The sequence below is a fragment of the Procambarus clarkii genome, chromosome 20 (genome assembly GCF_040958095.1).
Source record: "Procambarus clarkii isolate CNS0578487 chromosome 20, FALCON_Pclarkii_2.0, whole genome shotgun sequence".
NCBI classification, from domain to species: Eukaryota; Metazoa; Arthropoda; class Malacostraca; order Decapoda; family Cambaridae; genus Procambarus; species Procambarus clarkii.
In genome coordinates, this window is record NC_091169.1 from 24,999,031 (window position 1) to 25,015,373 (window position 16,343).

Below are 16,343 nucleotides of genomic sequence, written 5' to 3' on the forward strand. Positions count from 1 at the left end.
CTGTCTCTATATTCTGCTTGGTACAACTTGTAATAAAGTTGTTACATCTTGGCTTAACGTGTTTATGACGTATTAAAACGTTGTTACAACTTGAAAATATGGGTTGTTATAACTGGTTAGGTGTTAAAACTTCTTCGAACGTTGTAGCAACGTCGTAGTTTCGGTGTGTGTTTGGCGGGTAGTGCCTCTATTATCCTCTGTTCCTAGTTCTCTGTACCTTTCTCGTTTTGTTTTTGTTCTTTCGTTAGTTTACCTGCATTGTCTATTCAACCAGGAGTTTACTGCTTCATTGTGTTGGTGCATTTAGACAAGCAGCACATTGACACGGGTCAGGGTAGATAACACATGGAATACACTAGGCAGTGATGTGGTGAAGTCAGACTCCATACACAGTTTTAAATGTAGATATGATAGAGCCCAGTAGGCTCAGGAACCTCTACACCAGGTGATTGACTGTCGAGAGGCGGACCATAGAGCCGAAGCTCAACCCCCGCCAGCATAACTAAGTGAATACATTTCTATCCAATTAATTTGAACATCACATTTACCGTCTTCACCTCCAGCTCTCTCTATCATTATGAAGAAAGTTCCTTCATCTTACTGTCTACACATCCTCCTGTTTAGACAGAATTTTTTGTAACTATGCTGACCATCATACATATAGTGATGTAATAGACAATTAGAGTGTAGAATTTGATACTATTCACTTTATAGAGTCCGGAAAAATAAAGCTAAAAGCTCTAACAGCTGCCATTATCGTCATGTCTCGAACTGTTGCTACCCCTAATGTGTACTCTTGCTGGTCAGTTACCTCTGATAATTTGACTTCGAAGCTCTAGTGTGGGTGTACAACATGGCTACACCACCACCGTCCCTTTCATCCCATCTTTATTATATGATATCCTCGTGGGATGATTGCATTTGCTATAATACATATCGTTTCGTTTCCGTCATGGTAATCGCGTATGGTTGTTCTGCCACTCTTAACTGTAACTCTATACCTTTATTCGTAATTCCATCTGCGTTTGTGTACATACCTTTTATGCTACGCGTCACAACTGAGCTGCTTTTGTTTTCCTGAGGGTATTTGTTCACGTGACTGCATATCCATGTCTGATTAAGGAAGGTGGTATGATGATCTAGACACTCCAGCCTGCTCATTTGTATGGGTGCCATTAGGCTGGGCACAGCCCTACTACTTCCCTCTATAGTACTCTTTGCTGTCAAGTCTGCTACCTCTTGTGCTCCATGTCATTATATGGTCTCTATCTTCACACCAGCGGAATCTTTTGCTGCCTCAAAGGTTTTGTCTAGTCTCGATCCCAATATCCCACATTCTCAACTTGTTGACCAATTCACACACTAGAAAATGAAGAGACGACGACGTTTCGGTCCGTTCTGGACCATTCTCAAGTCCATTGTGTGTCGACTTGAGAATAATCCAGGACGGACCGAAACGTCGTTGTCACTTCATTTTCTAGTGTAGATTGGTCAACATTCTTCAGCCACGTTATTGTGACTCATCGCCTACATTTTTAACTTTTATAATTTTCTCTGTTACCCAACTTTCTTGCATTTCCTTCCACTGTTTTTATTCTGTTTTGAAACCCATTTACACTTGCCTTTCTTTTGTGAAGGTTTCCTTCAAATCTTCTGCTTGCTTAAAGGTTGCAATGTAGAGCTCGTCACTGCCGTCAAGTGTGTATGGAGAGGGGGGAGGTCTGTACCTCCAAGGTGCTCACATTAAGAACCCTCCTTCCCAAGAATGGCCTCCCCCCCCCACCCACCACAAAGTCACTATGCACCCACTGAACTCTCTGGAGATTACAGCATCTCACAAGCTAGCCACAAGCGACCATGGGAGAGTTACAAGAGGAAGGAAACTTGTTGTTGTCAGCCGGCCGGAGCTTTCCACTCGCCACACCGTAAAAACACAACTGTTTTAAGGAGGAAATGTATATGTTTACCTCTCAGAATGTTTGGTAATATGTTTGTGATGTGTGTCTATGTATATATTAACACGTTGTACTGAATGGGGTGAGAATAGCTTGAGCTACCTCATCCCTTTGTGTGTATTTTACCTCAATAAACTTATTTCAATTTCAATTTCAACCGTTTTGCCTATCTAGAAAATTACGAACCCAAGCAACCCACCCAACCTATCGAGATCGATGCACAGTAAACGTTCATACCACTTTGGTGTATCACTAAATACTGTACAGCGAAATTTTACAAGCTTGGTTGATTACGTAAAATATGATGCAACACGTTGGGTGATGGGACAGGTTATCTTGCAACACATCCTCGTGAGATAATAAAGAAATTAGTTTGGAATTTTGATTTCACTCTTAACAAACAAACTTGAGGTGTTGGGATACAATAGTGAGAAGTGTGAATAACGGGAGAGAAGGGAAGGCATTTAATTGGTGGAGACAGCAAGAGGCGCTGATTGGTGGCATGTGAGGAAGGGGGGAGGTAGGGGGGAGGTAGGGGGGAAGGGGGGGGTAGAGATCAGTGCCAAACAGACCAGCTGACCCTCGCGTTGCCAAGATAATCTGTCACTCACCACCAATCTCCCCTCCCTCACCCCAACCTCATCTTCCCTCCCCGCCTCATCCTGGAGTAGTGATAGGATAGTGCTGGATGGATAGTGGTAGGATGGTGGTGGGCGTGGGAGGGTGGGGGGGATGGTAGAGGTGCGTGGTGCAGGCGGGCGTCAGGCGTGGAGCCACAATGCTAGCCAAGTGTGGGTAGGATGCCACACATACACACACGCACGCCGTCACAAACTATGCGCGCACATACACACACACACACACACACACACACACACACACACACACACACACACACACACACACACACACACACACACTCAAAATAGCCGGGCACAGTGCACCAACTTGCATGAAGGTTTACACCTCATGGTCTCCCACGGCCCCCCCCCACCATTCCTCCTCCCACACACCTGAGACCTCCCTCCCTCCCTCCCTCCCTCCCTCCCTCCCTCCCTCCCTCTACCCCCTCCAACACACACAATGTCTCTCCCACGGTATACCCCCCCCCCTCTCCCACCCAGATAACTGAAACTGATAATGAGAGAGAAATTAATATTTTAAATATTATCTATTTACTAGTGAAGAACTTAACATTTTGCCTTCAGGTGAACAAAGCTACATTGGTGGTAAATGAAGCATGATTTGCTAGTTAAGTGGTTACCAGGGATGGAGTTATTACATGGCCAGATGAAGTGTTCTTGAAGGTGCTTAAAGAATGTAAAGAAGAGCTTAGTAAGCTGTTGTGCAGACCACACACTAGAAAGTGAAGGGACGACGACGTTTCGACTTGAGAATGGTCCAGGACGGATCGAAATGTCGTCGTCCCTTCACATTCTAGTGTGTGGTCTAGTCAACATACTTCAGCCACGCTATTGTGACTCCTCGCCTGCAGCTTAGTAAGCTGTTGTCTTGCATACTGAATAAATTATTAAAGTCGAGAGGAGTACCGGAGTCGTGGAGGCTTGCCAATGTGGTCCCGACTTTCAAGACGAAACAGATCACTTGCATCGTACTATCGGACAATTACCTTAATGTCTATTGTCAGGATAACTACTTGAATAAAAAATGGCACAAGCCTTTCGTCTATACGTTGACAGATTAACAAAGGATTCATAACATGGTTTTGACGAAGGGGCACTCAAGCCTGATACATTTGCTATCATTCTATTTCAGGAGCGTGCACTAAATGCGTGCTCATTTATCTCACCAAATGAAGACAAAGTTAACCTCTGGAATTAGAAACCTGTCACATGAAGAGGTTCACAAAGCTTAATTGACATTCTCTAGGAAGGCGAAGAGTTAAGGGTGACATAATTAGAGTGTGTGCATGAATGGGCATGACAAGGGGAACAAAGAAGGGGGTGGCGACGACCTTCATGCAGGTCGTCGTTCAATCCCCGGTCGTCCAAGTGGCTGAGCTCCATTCCTTCTCCCCGTCCCATCGCAAATCCTTATCCTGACCCTGCCCAATCACTTGGGGTGGACGGTAGAGCGACAGTCTCGCTTCGTGCAGGTCGGCGTTCAATCCCCGACCGTCCAAGTGGTTGGGCACCCTTCGCTCCCCCCTCCCCCCTCGTTCCATCCCAAATTCTGACCCCTTCCAAGTGCTATATAGTCGTAATGGCTTGGCGCTTTCCCTTGATAATTCCTTTCCCTTCCAGGGACATTCCTGCACGGGCCCTAAGCCTCTGGCTGGCCTCTATATTTATATAGTATTATACATATTAACACAAAATAGAGCACAGAGCAATGGATATAAATTGACAAAGTTTAAATATAGGAAAGACCTGGGTAAATACTGGTTTGGTAACAGGGTTCTTGATTTCTGGAACAGATTACCGGGTAATGTAATAAACGTGGGATCCCTTCATTGTTTCAAGCGTAGGCTAGATATATACACGAGTCTGGGTAGATATAGATAGGACCTGCCTTCAATGGCCCAATAGGCCTTCAGTTTCTTAATTCTTTTGTTCTTTATCTCCCATGCTACACCCCCCCCTCCCACTACCCACATACCTACCCCCTCTCCCATGCTACACCCCCCTCCCACTACCCACATACCTACCCTCCCTCCCATGCTACACCCACCCTCCCACTACCCATATATCTACCCTCTCTCCCATGCTACACCGCCTCCAACCATCAATACACCTGATCCTCTCCCACGAAATACCTGACGTCTCTCCCACCACCCACACCTTCCCCTTACTGGATTCCGCCCACGCTACACCCACCTCCCACCCACCTGACCACGCTTCCTCCCCATGAAACACCCCACTCCCATACACCCGACTCCTCTCCCACGCTACACCCCCCCCCCTTCTACCACCCAAACACCTGACATCTTCCCACTACACTATCATACCTGTTGCTTCTGGCATCTTAACATACGAGTCACAGTCGTTGGCAGGTGTTTTATGTACTGTTTAGTACATAAATTTAGTTTAGTTTAGTTTTAGTTTAGTAAATTTACATTTAGTTGCAGGTGTTTAATAGTACTGTGATAGGCTTATTGTCACAGTTTCTCTATTTGTGAATTCAAAGCATTTGTTCATCTGATTTAATTTCAAGTAAAAGATCACTAGAGTTTAATAATTGTCATGAAGCAGCTTTGGCTGCATCTGCCAGCGATGGTATTTTGTAGGTGGCTTCCTGCTGGGTCCTATTGAGTTAACCGATTAGTGGCTGAGGGCTGTGTCCTTTTGTCCAATGTCTATACTGTGGGGTCGGTCCTAATATCTCGAGTCATTTGATGAGCGAGTTTCAGCCTGTTTGAGATGCGTTCTCCAACGTTGGTGGTGTCTGCTGCACGTAAGTAGTCTGTTCCAGGCAGATAACTTAAGAGGAGTTTCCCACCTTTCTGATCCTCTTCAGTTGACTGGTGCTGTCTGGCCATCTCGTCCTCCCAATACAGCGTCGCATTTTGACGTATACTCTCTCCCTAATGCCAAAAACTGTCGTACTAGAAAATGGCAGCGGCTGGCGAAATTGACGTACAATCAGGGTGGCTGATTGCTGGGTTGCAATAGAGTAATGAGTTATGATAGAGGCGAGCATGCGGGCCCGTGGAGAGCGCTGGCCGCCGGTAACCAAGCATTTAGGGCACCTGGGTAGGACGGACATGTTTTGTTAATGGTCGGTACTTTGGCCTCGCTACAGCGAGCATCACGCGCCGCTTTACGGAGTGCCAAGTGCCAACTGGGACACTCCAACGCCCAGGCTGCAATACATCACTGACATCAGTGGTATGTAACCACTGTATAACCATCTAATCACCCCCACCATCAATGCACACAGAAACAACCCAACCACTGTAGTTGAGGAGGAGAGGATCGATGAGAGTGGAGGGGGGGGGGGGGGAGGGAGGGTTGGCAGCGGCATTGTCATGGGTGACACTGGTGCCTCACCTTGGCATGTAGGAGGCCAGATGCCCCGGCCAGCTAAACCACTGGCACATCGCCGCCATAGGGCGCATGCCTCATGTACAAAGCAACATTAGCAGAGTGGTGCTGTGTGTGTGTGTGTGTGTGTGTGTGTGTGTGTGTGTGTGTGTGTGTGTGTGTGTGTGTGTGTGTGTGTGTGTGTGTGTGTGTGTGTGTGTGTGTGAGGGGGGGGGGGCTGGCCGGAAGATGGATGGGTAAGCGTGTTGGAAAGGTGGGTGTCTGAGCATGTCTTGGACAGGTCTGGAGCAGAGGAATCCAGTGAGCGAGCGTGTGCGTGCGTGTGTGCATGTGGGGAGGGGGGGGGGCTCATGGGTGTGCTCACACGGGGTCAAGTAACACCCTGGGAACCACTAAGCCGACCTGGACCAGACACCACCACCACCAGACGCCGCCCACACCACACAGGTACATACCGCCCACCACACACTACCTTGTGATTTACTTGGGATACCTGAACCTTACCTGGAGAGGGTCTTGAGAGTTGTTCTACTCTCCGACTCCGGCCCGAGGCCAGGCCCGACTTGTGATAACTTGGACCAAATTGGCTGTTGCGTGAGGCAGCCAGCAGGTGTCGCTGGGTGCCAACCATCACCCAAACACGATGCTTACAACAACAATCTAGTCAAACGAACACAGTTGTAAAAACAGGTTTTGTACCATTGAAATACATACTACAAGGATTAAGCCGTGACCATACAGGCTAATCTATCCTGTAGGCCTAAGAAATTCTTGGATTAATATAAGCCATCGTAAGCCTAATTTTAGTACATGTGCGGTACAGTAGGCCTACCACAGTTTACATTTGGTTGTCTTCCTCGCGCACTCTACAATATATAAGAGTACAAATCGTCAACTCTTGCGAGTGTAACAGTACAGTTTTGTACGTTCGACTAATAGTTGATACTTTAACTATCGTTTATGGATGACAGCCTGTTGACAGGTTGTTATATCTTGACAAGTTGTTAGCTGTTGACAGGTTGTTTGCGTGCGTGCGTGTGCACTCACGTAATTGTGCTTGCGGGGTTGAGCTTCGGCCCTCTGTTCCCGCCTCTCAACTGTGTGTGTGTGTGTGTGTGTGTGTGTGTGTGTGTGTGTGTGTGTGTGTGTGTGTGTGTGTGTGTGTGTGTGTGTGTGTGTGTGTGTGTGTGTGTGTGGAGAGCATGGAGGAGGAGGCGTCAACAGCTAGGCAAGGAATCAAGTAATTCATGGCAACAATGTGGAGGGGGTGAGGTGAAAATGGCTGCCTGCCCCATTCCCCTCACAACTCTTCCCCCGGCACCCCGAGTACAGTGCCCTGGCAGTGCCACCGGCGTCTCACTCTAGTACAGTGCCACCTACTAGACAATTAACCTTAGATAATCAACAATCACGCGCTAATCACCAACTACGTTAAGGCAGTAATTAAATACATCACCAGTGTCGAGTCACTCAAAATGCACTCTTGATTTGGAAGGAGGCATGGCTGAGGAGTGCCAGGAGTGCCAGGGGTGCCAGGTGTGTGATACTAAACATCCCCATCTCGCAGGATGGTTCTCGTCCAAGGGTAGTTAATCACTGGTCTGGTTTTCTTTTTAATAACACATTTAGGTAACTCTGGTTGTGCCTCGGAGAGGCTGCAGGATCCAGTAAGTTCAGTAGAACTTCGGTTTCAACTCCTCTTGACCATGTCGTAGCTCAGTCGATTAAGGCAGCGTCTGGGATGCTCTCTGGCGCAGGTTCGAATCCTCGCCACGGCCCTTGTGGATTTGTTCACATTTAGGTACGTTTGCGTTGATACAGCTGCGCTAGAGTATGAAGGGGAGTACAGTGTGTGTCAAGAACTACGTGATGCTAAATGTCCCCATCACACAGGACGGTTAGCGACACAGGGCCATGTGATCAGTAGTCTGTACTCTGGATGCATTATGAGGATTTACTCAAGAACAGTCTGGTCACTCAGGAGCAACCCTTCACTCTACGGTTCCCACTCGCCAGGTTTCAGTAATACAGCAGCTGGTTGTACCAGCACCTCCCAGGACTACACAACTACAATTTATCTGACTCAATAAATCATAATTTACAGCAACGCTGCTCAAGAAAGCTTAATTTGGTTGGTATATTTAATTGGGCCATTCACTTCATACAAATATTGTGCTATATTAAAGTAACTTAATTACTTGGTTATTGTATGATCCAAACACAGCCACTGTTCAGCAACCCAAGGTCAGGATTCAGGAAGCATTTACGTGTTGGCTTACGAAACCTCTACATCTTTCTTCAGTCATGGCGGCTTTGAATTTATTAAGGTGAGAGAGGGGGAGGGGGGGAGATGGGGAGGGGGGGCGATGGGGAGGGGGGAGGCGGGAACTAGCTAGAGTAAGGAATGACACAATATGTGATGGACTAAGAGAGAGAGGGTGAGGGGCCGCCGCCCCCCACTGATGGACTAAGAGAGAGAGAGGGTGAGGGGCCGCCGCCCCCCACCAACACTACCAGACCCTCCGCTCTACCAACACCAATACTCTAAAGTTGACCTTCCAAGGAATCTCAAATATGTTAGTTCACCTGAATCATAAGGTGAGCGTGCGTGAATAGAGGGGGGGGGGGGTGGGGGGGAGGCGGGGTCAGTCTGGCACACCACGACACAATGCCCCCCCCCTCACACCCCACTGAACAACACTAACTCTTCGTACCCCCACCTTCTCGAAGGTTCTTCCCCACCCCACTATTCACCGTCTTGAGGGGTGGGTGAGGGGAGTGGGTGAGGGAGGGGTGGGTGAGGGGAGTGGGTGAGGGGGGTGGGTGAGGGGGGTGGGTGAGGGAGGGGTGGGTGAGGGGGAGTGGGTGAGGGGGGAGTGGGTGAGGGAGGGGTGGGTGAGGGGGGGGAGTGGGTGAGGGAGGGGTGGGTGAGGGGGGGGGGGATGGTTGAAGGGTGTGTCAACCATAGTGTGAAGTACACCAACACTGACATAAGAGGAAGGTGTCTACACCAAGAGGTGTATTTCGCTTCCCGGTGTATATATATAGTATTCACTTTAGTGCTGAACTACGTGACCGCAAGTGCCCCTCGAGGCTAAATTATAGACCAATGTAAAGCTTGGTCCGGTTCCTATAGGCACCCAGCCCTGCACTACCGTACCACACGCACCTCTATAGCTACCCTCAATATTAAGCACCCGCACTACCGTACCACACGCACCTCTATAGCTACCCTCAATATTAAGCACCCGCACGCACTCAACTCCCACACCCTCTTTCACACACACGCACGCACAACCATCGAACTCACGTCGGCCACATGTGAAGTAAATATGTCATAAAGATCTACCCTCAGTGTTAGCATTATTATAAAAGTTTCTATAAGTGGCGGACCAACCACATTGTGGGCCTGCGGGCGGCGCCAAGCAACAGCCTGTTTGATCAAGGCGTCAAGGCAGGCCTGGTTGGTGCCATATTCGCTTTCTTATGCTCACTAAAACATTAGATCATCTGGCATCATTATTCCCAAATGATGTACACGTTGTTGTCCTTTAAGTAGATCTGACTGTCTTCCATTGCCTTCAATTCTTCAGTGTCTTCAACAGCAACATGTTTCATGATGATTTTTGTATCGTCTGCAATTGATGACACGAAGCTGCCACCTTTTTTGTCTATATTTTATATGAGTGAGAAAAATCAGTGTTGCAAGGACTGTGTCCGGAGGTTCAGAGCTTTTCACCGGTTGCTTGGTCTTGATTTAGTTGACTGTTACTGCTGGCGCTGTTTGTCATGTGTGGTGTATCAGAGCACTATTGTTACACCAACATGGTTCCTCTCCCTGCAGATGAGGGTGGGAGGGAGGGTACAATGGATAAATTTAAATTAATGAAGGACCTGGGTAAATACTGGTTTGGTGACTGGTATATTGAATTATGGAACAAATCACCGGGTAACACAATAAACGTGGGATCGCTGGGTTGTTTCAAGCGTAGGTTATACACATATATGAACCAGTTCGCGAGGATATAAACAGTGGCTGCCTCGTATAGGCTGATAGGCCTTCTGTAATTTTCTCTTATGCTCTCAATTGACAGGTTATACTTGCTGTCAATCTCTCTTGACAGCGCACTACTGACACTGTCTACAAGGAATTATGTTGCACTGTGTCAACAAGATTCTCATCAGTAATTCAACGACACATTTCCAGCACCAGTGACTCTGGTGAGGGTATCAGGAGCAGTAGTTACAAGCGTGAGTGTGGGACACTATGCTTGAGGAGATAATGTTCACTGCTACAATGGTCGGAGAACAGCGGGCGGGCCGTAGTGTTCACGAGTGAGAACCGCGCCAGCAACAGCCCGCGGCTTGTTTACACACCACCAAGTATTATCTATACTATCGTCGGGATGATGGGCAAATAGCCTCGGCTACCATCATCTTTTGTACGGTCGTGATGGTCGAGCAGTTAAAGTCTCCTGTACACCAGTTGCATAGTGCTCCTGGCATTATGGGTTCGAGTCACTTCTGGGGTGTGGAGTTTTCAGTTTTTCTATACTATCAACTATAGAGATGGCGAGTGAGTACGCGGCATGCTGTAACATTCCACCACACACACTCAGACACTCACCACACACCCACCCACACACCCACCACACACCCACCCACACACACACACCCACACACACACCCACAAAGGGTCACCTCCAGGCTGGCACCACCCACCACCACCACCTTGACCGTGCCTGGCTCCCCAAGTGCCACCCCCCAACATTCCCCACATGCACCCTCACCAACCACCTGCCAAGCTGCGCCACTGTTCCCTCCCGAGCGAGTGCGCGCCCCCACAACAAGTGCCACAGCGAAGCTTAAAACTGCTGTGAAGACACACACTCCAGGAGCCCGGGTTCCGGAGCCCACTACAGCTGTGACTTCACGAAGCGGAACACGAGTGACTAACAGGCAGGTGTGTGAATCAATGCCAAGTGTAAACCATTGGCAGGTATGACTCTCTGACAGGTGGAAGTAACTGAGAACGGTGAGCTCAACGAACACCTGGGAATCACAGTAGCAAGTGCAAGAAGCAGGTGTTTGATGATACTGAGGAGGGGGCAAGAAACTGAGGAATGATTGGGGAAGGGGTGGGGGGGGAGCGTGCTGGTAGAAAGGTATGGAGGGAAGCTGGTGTTAGAAGCTAGTGGAAAGTTTTGGTGGGGTGTAGTAGCGAGGCAGGTGAGAGGGGGGAGAGGGAGGGGGGAGAGGGAGGGGGGAGAGAGAGGGAGGGGGGAGAGAGAGGGAGGGGGGAGAGAGAGGGAGGGGGGGAGAGAGAGGGAGGGGGGAGAGAGAGGGAGGGGGAGAGAGAGGGAGGGGGGAGAGAGAGGGAGGGGGAGAGAGAGGGAGGGGGAGAGAGAGGGAGGGGGAGAGAGAGGGAGGGGGAGAGAGAGGGAGGGGGAGAGAGAGGGAGGGGGAGAGAGAGGGAGGGGGAGAGAGAGGGAGGGGGAGAGAGAGGGAGGGGGAAAGAGAGGGGCTGGGAGGGAGGAGGGGAGAGAGGAAGAGGAGTGCGGGGGTGAAACCAGGGGTGGTTCACATATCTGGAAATGGGGGAGGGGGAGGGATGGATAGGGTAATTGGGAAAGGCAAAGAGTCAAGGATATGGGAGATGTGTAGGATTGTGTGGAGGAAAGAGGGTAGGGGGGATGGGCAGGATGATATACACGTAAACCAAATACTTGGTATACACGAGCACTACATTCCATTAGAGGGAAGCATTCCTTGTGGTATTGATTCTTGGTTTACTACTTGCTTCACTATTGGGAATGGGGCGGGGGGGGAACGTAACCCTCCCCCCTACAACCACCACCCCCACCCCTCCCCACCACCACCCCCCCGCAAGCCACACAAGTACCACCCACGGATCTTGAGGCGCAGTGGTCTACGTCCGAGACTCACAATCGAGGGGACCCGAGTAAATAGCCTTCGGCAGGACAGAAACGGCTGGGCAGGCTTCCTTTAACCTGATGCCTCCGTTCACCTAGCAATAAAAATAGGTACCAGGGAGTCGCGTCAACTACTGTGGATCCTGAGGAACGTCATTAATAGGGCCAATTGCAGGCTTCCTGTCCCAAAAATTGGGCCATCTGAAAATTCTTCATGTACTCGGGAATGTTGAAAATATACACACACAATTTTATATATATATATATACACTGCTTTGGTAACGAAGCAGTTAAACCATTAACTGTACAGTATAGGAAAGCTTTAACCGAGTCATTAGACCGGTTTATATATGCAAGGTTTAGCTAGCTCTTAATAAGGTGAAGACCTTAAAGCAGATTTAAGGTTACGCCTTAAATGACGAACTTTTAAGACGTGTTATGTTGATATACAAGACTATCAGGACGCCTTTAAGATGGGCAGAATCAACAGAGACATAATCGAATACACAAAAATAATCTATCCTCCACAAATGATAGTATTAGTACTTGCAGCTCTGTGTATCTATGTATTTATGTCTGTAGGTTAGATTTAGCATTTTAAAAGCACTACAATCACCTTCAGTGGTTGATTGTTCAATAAATCCCGGAACTATATGTTTAACACATCTCTCAACCTGTCCACGAAGGACAGAAGAAAATGTATATATGTTGGTTAGCACTGTAAATGTCTGGCCACATCTGTGGCAGAAAAAAGTACTTACAGTGACTGCGGTGTACATGTACAAAATAGCCAACGAGTGCTTTGATTATTGGGTAGGTTGTTGCAGCTTTGCAATACCCTCTAGTGATCCAATAGTGTCGAACGTGGGCTCATTCTGAGCGCATCAGCCCATATTTAGTGCATATGTGGGAGCATGAATCAAATATGAACCGATGCATCTAAAAAAAGAAGGGCCACGTTTTGTAATGGGTACTATTAGTTATGGAGGATAGACTATGGAAAAAGCATTAAGTACACTGCCAGAAGCGGTCTCTCCAGCACTTATTGTGTCTTAGGGCGGTACGAAGAAGAGAGACAGACAGAGAAAGAGAGAAAAAGAGAGAGAAAGACAGAGAGAAAGACAGACAGAGAGAGAGAGAGAGAGAGAGAGAGAGAGAGAGAGAGAGAGAGAGAGAGAGAGAGAGAGAGAGAGAGAGAGAAAGAGAGAGAGAGAGAGAGAGAGAGAGAGAGAGAGAGAGACAGACAGAGAGAGAGGCAGAGAGACAGAGAGAGAGACAGACAGAGAGCGAGACAGACAGAGAGACAGAGAGAGAGAAGGAGGGGGGGGGTCAGGGGCGAGTCACAGACCGTCCTTACAGGGAGTCAAGCGTCCTTACCCTCACTAACATCACCACAGCTTACGCTTAAGCATAACAACAACAACAATAATAATAATAATAAAAAGCAGTCACTACACAGATCTCAGAGTGACAATTTATTGGATCACGTCCTCATGGCGTCACCACCTGTCCCTCGAGTGCTACTCGAGAGGGGGGACAGGCAGTACTACTGCTCCTCTACATACATGATCTACCCAAACGTCCTACTTGCTGCTGCTGCTGCTGCTGCTGCTGCTGCTTATTTTCTCTGCTGCCATGACAAGGAAGAGTGGTCTCCACCACAAGGAGTCTTAAGGCCCCGTTGTTTTAGCCCTTGCTGTCGTCTCGGCTGATGACAATAGTTAACCATCCAAAACAGATAAGTCAGCAGAGAAAACTTGAGGAAGTTCAGAAGGAGGGGGAGGGGGGTTACTACCGTCCTTGGAGATCCCAAGAGCAATATACAGATAGCTGGAGAAGGCACACAAAGCGAGGAACAAAGGGGTTCAGTACAATTTGTACATACAAACCTTGACCAGCGAGGCTCCAGAGCAGCAATCATCTGAAACTACAGCACATATACCACAGTCCTACTATGTATACAAACTACCTAACATTATATACATGTAAACACACATGAATGTATCAACGAAAGAAATATATATATATATGCATATTGTGGCCTTTGTCTTTTGCACAGGCTAAGGGGTAATGGTTGTGTGTGGGGGGGGGGGGGGAAGGGGGGTACTATCATTTCATGAATAGCCTCCCCTTCCCCCCCACACACAATACATAGAGCTGAAAATGAGTTGTAACAGAGAACAAGAAGAGTATACAAGTCCCGTGCTCCCAGCGCCCTTATCAAGGGGGGACTAACTCCCGAGGCACCTTGTAAATTGAGCTTGAAATATTCAATGCGCACTTGATAAGCACGTTTGGAAAACCAAGAAATATTGTCCTTAAAACTCTGCAATCGTGAGTTTTAGTGTCGAGAGAGAGAGAAAGAGACGTGTGTGTGTGTGTGTGTGTGTGTGTGTGTGTGTGTGTGTGTGTGTGTGTGTGTGTGTGTGTGTGTGTGTGTGTGTGTGTGTGTGTGTGTGTGTGTGAGAAAATTTAGTTGGAGTAAGAATATTAGATAACCGACTGTTAGAAAAGCGGGGTCCAAGAGCTAAGGCGCTGGATCCTACAGACACCATTAGTATAAACACGCAGGGGTCCAGGAGACCTTCCCTCGTAGCGGAGCTGGGTATATGCGGGCAGGTGTGCTGTGTGTGTGGCGTCTAGCAGGGCATGGCGCGGCTACCACTGAGATACCACCAGCTGTGTTCACATAGTCCAAGTCATGTGAACTCAGGATGGTTCTCGTGGTACCCGCCCGGTTGGTACTCCTCGGCTGGTGGTAGGTACAGCAGTCTTCCATGACCAGGCGTGGGGGGGGGGGTAAGGCAGCGCCTCTAAGGTCAAGCAGAGTCCTGTAGGGGGGATGGTGCGGTCCCCATACACTGGCGATGTTTGTCCAAAAGCTTCATATCTTGTAGTCCGGTGGCCTATGACAGGCCATAGGCTTGAGGCAAACCTCAAGCCAGTGTACACTACACTGGCTTGAGGTCTGATGCAATGCAATACACAAATAACGATCGGTGAAAGACAGTTACCAGGTGACCTGGTAACATAGAAGCGCACACAGTTTGGTGACCAACACTCACACACATATTATGACCTAGTAACCTACGCCAGTATAGAGCCTGGTGACCTAGATGTAGCGAACTGCGGGTCTTTTGACGCCAACATGGCTTCCGTCTAGACCAATGTCTACCTCAAACCAAACCAAACTATAGGGAGGGTGTTCTTAACACCCCTGTGTCAGAACACGAGGTGTAGGACCTCCCTGTCCTACACCTTCCCCTGCACATAATTACACACACACACACACACACGTGGGCCAGGTGAACACACTGACAACACAATCACAATATTCTATAATCAATATGACCCTAAAATTAACTCACAATCGCCCACAAATACACAATATTAAACGTTCTCCAAATATTGCCAAATGTGGCCCCAGCCTTCCCCGCCTCTCCTCCCTGCCAAGAGGGGGAGAAGGTGGTGGTGGGGGCGGTACTCACAGCCTGCCGGAGGTCTCCAGGAGACCGTCGTCGCCCTCAATACGGTAGATCTTGCCGTACATGACGTAGTCGAAGGGGTCGGCGCGGCTGGGCCCCGTGTCTAGGGGGTTGTACTCGGGGCCGTCCGTCGGGTACCCGTCCTCCCGCAGCGTCGTCGCCAACACCAGCCGGAACTTGTCCCCTGTAGGCACACAAAACTCTACCGTCACCTTCTACAATTATATATATATATTATATATATATATATTTGCGAGAGAGAGAGAGAGAGAGAGAGAGAGAGAGAGAGAGAGAGAGAGAGAGAGAGAGAGAGAGAGAGAGAGAGAGAGAGAGAGAGAGAGAGCGAGCAAGCGAGAGAGAGTGAGAGAGTGAGACACAGACAGACAAGACAAACTAATATCAAAGTGCGTGTGACTCATTAACCTTGAAACAGTAGTGTTAAGCAAAAGGAGTAATAGACCATTAACAATACCCAGAACACTTGTGTACAACACACAACAAACAACCAGCCTGACTGTAATTAACACCACCCCATAAAATGCTCCAAAATGAAAAACCAAAAAAAAAAAAAAAAAACATTATCAATATAATATCAATTCAACCACACAGGGCTCCCAGCAAACAGAGGTCCCAGCAAGCTGGTTTCCACACATTCCTGTAAAACATTAAAGCTCAAAATTTTAAAGCGATTATTGCATAACCACTTCTTGTTGCAGCATGCATCGGTCACACACACACGCACACACACACGGACACACACACGGACACACACACGCACACACACACGGACACACACACGGACACACACACACACACACACACACACACACACAGGCGGATGTAGGTGTCCATTGGAGCCCACTACTCGCAACAATGAACTATTTGCACACTTTGCTGAGAACAAGTCACAATAACGGAGCTGAAACAGGTTAACACACGCATATGGAGTGATGATGACTGCGTGTC

At 48.3% G+C, this 16,343-nt stretch overlaps 1 protein-coding gene across 9 annotated transcripts in view; it reads right to left on the minus strand.

The window, feature by feature from the left end:
• Polr2H (DNA-directed RNA polymerases I, II, and III subunit Rpb8) overlaps window positions 1–16,343 on the minus strand; it is a 293,413-nt gene that overhangs the window by 22,120 nt on the left and 254,950 nt on the right. For all 9 annotated transcript variants that reach the window (XM_045738076.2, XM_069327767.1, XM_069327768.1 and 6 more), the window contains one exon: window positions 15,381–15,561. In XM_045738076.2, the coding sequence (XP_045594032.1) occupies window positions 15,381–15,561 (181 nt within the window). The remainder of the gene's footprint in view (window positions 1–15,380; window positions 15,562–16,343) is intronic.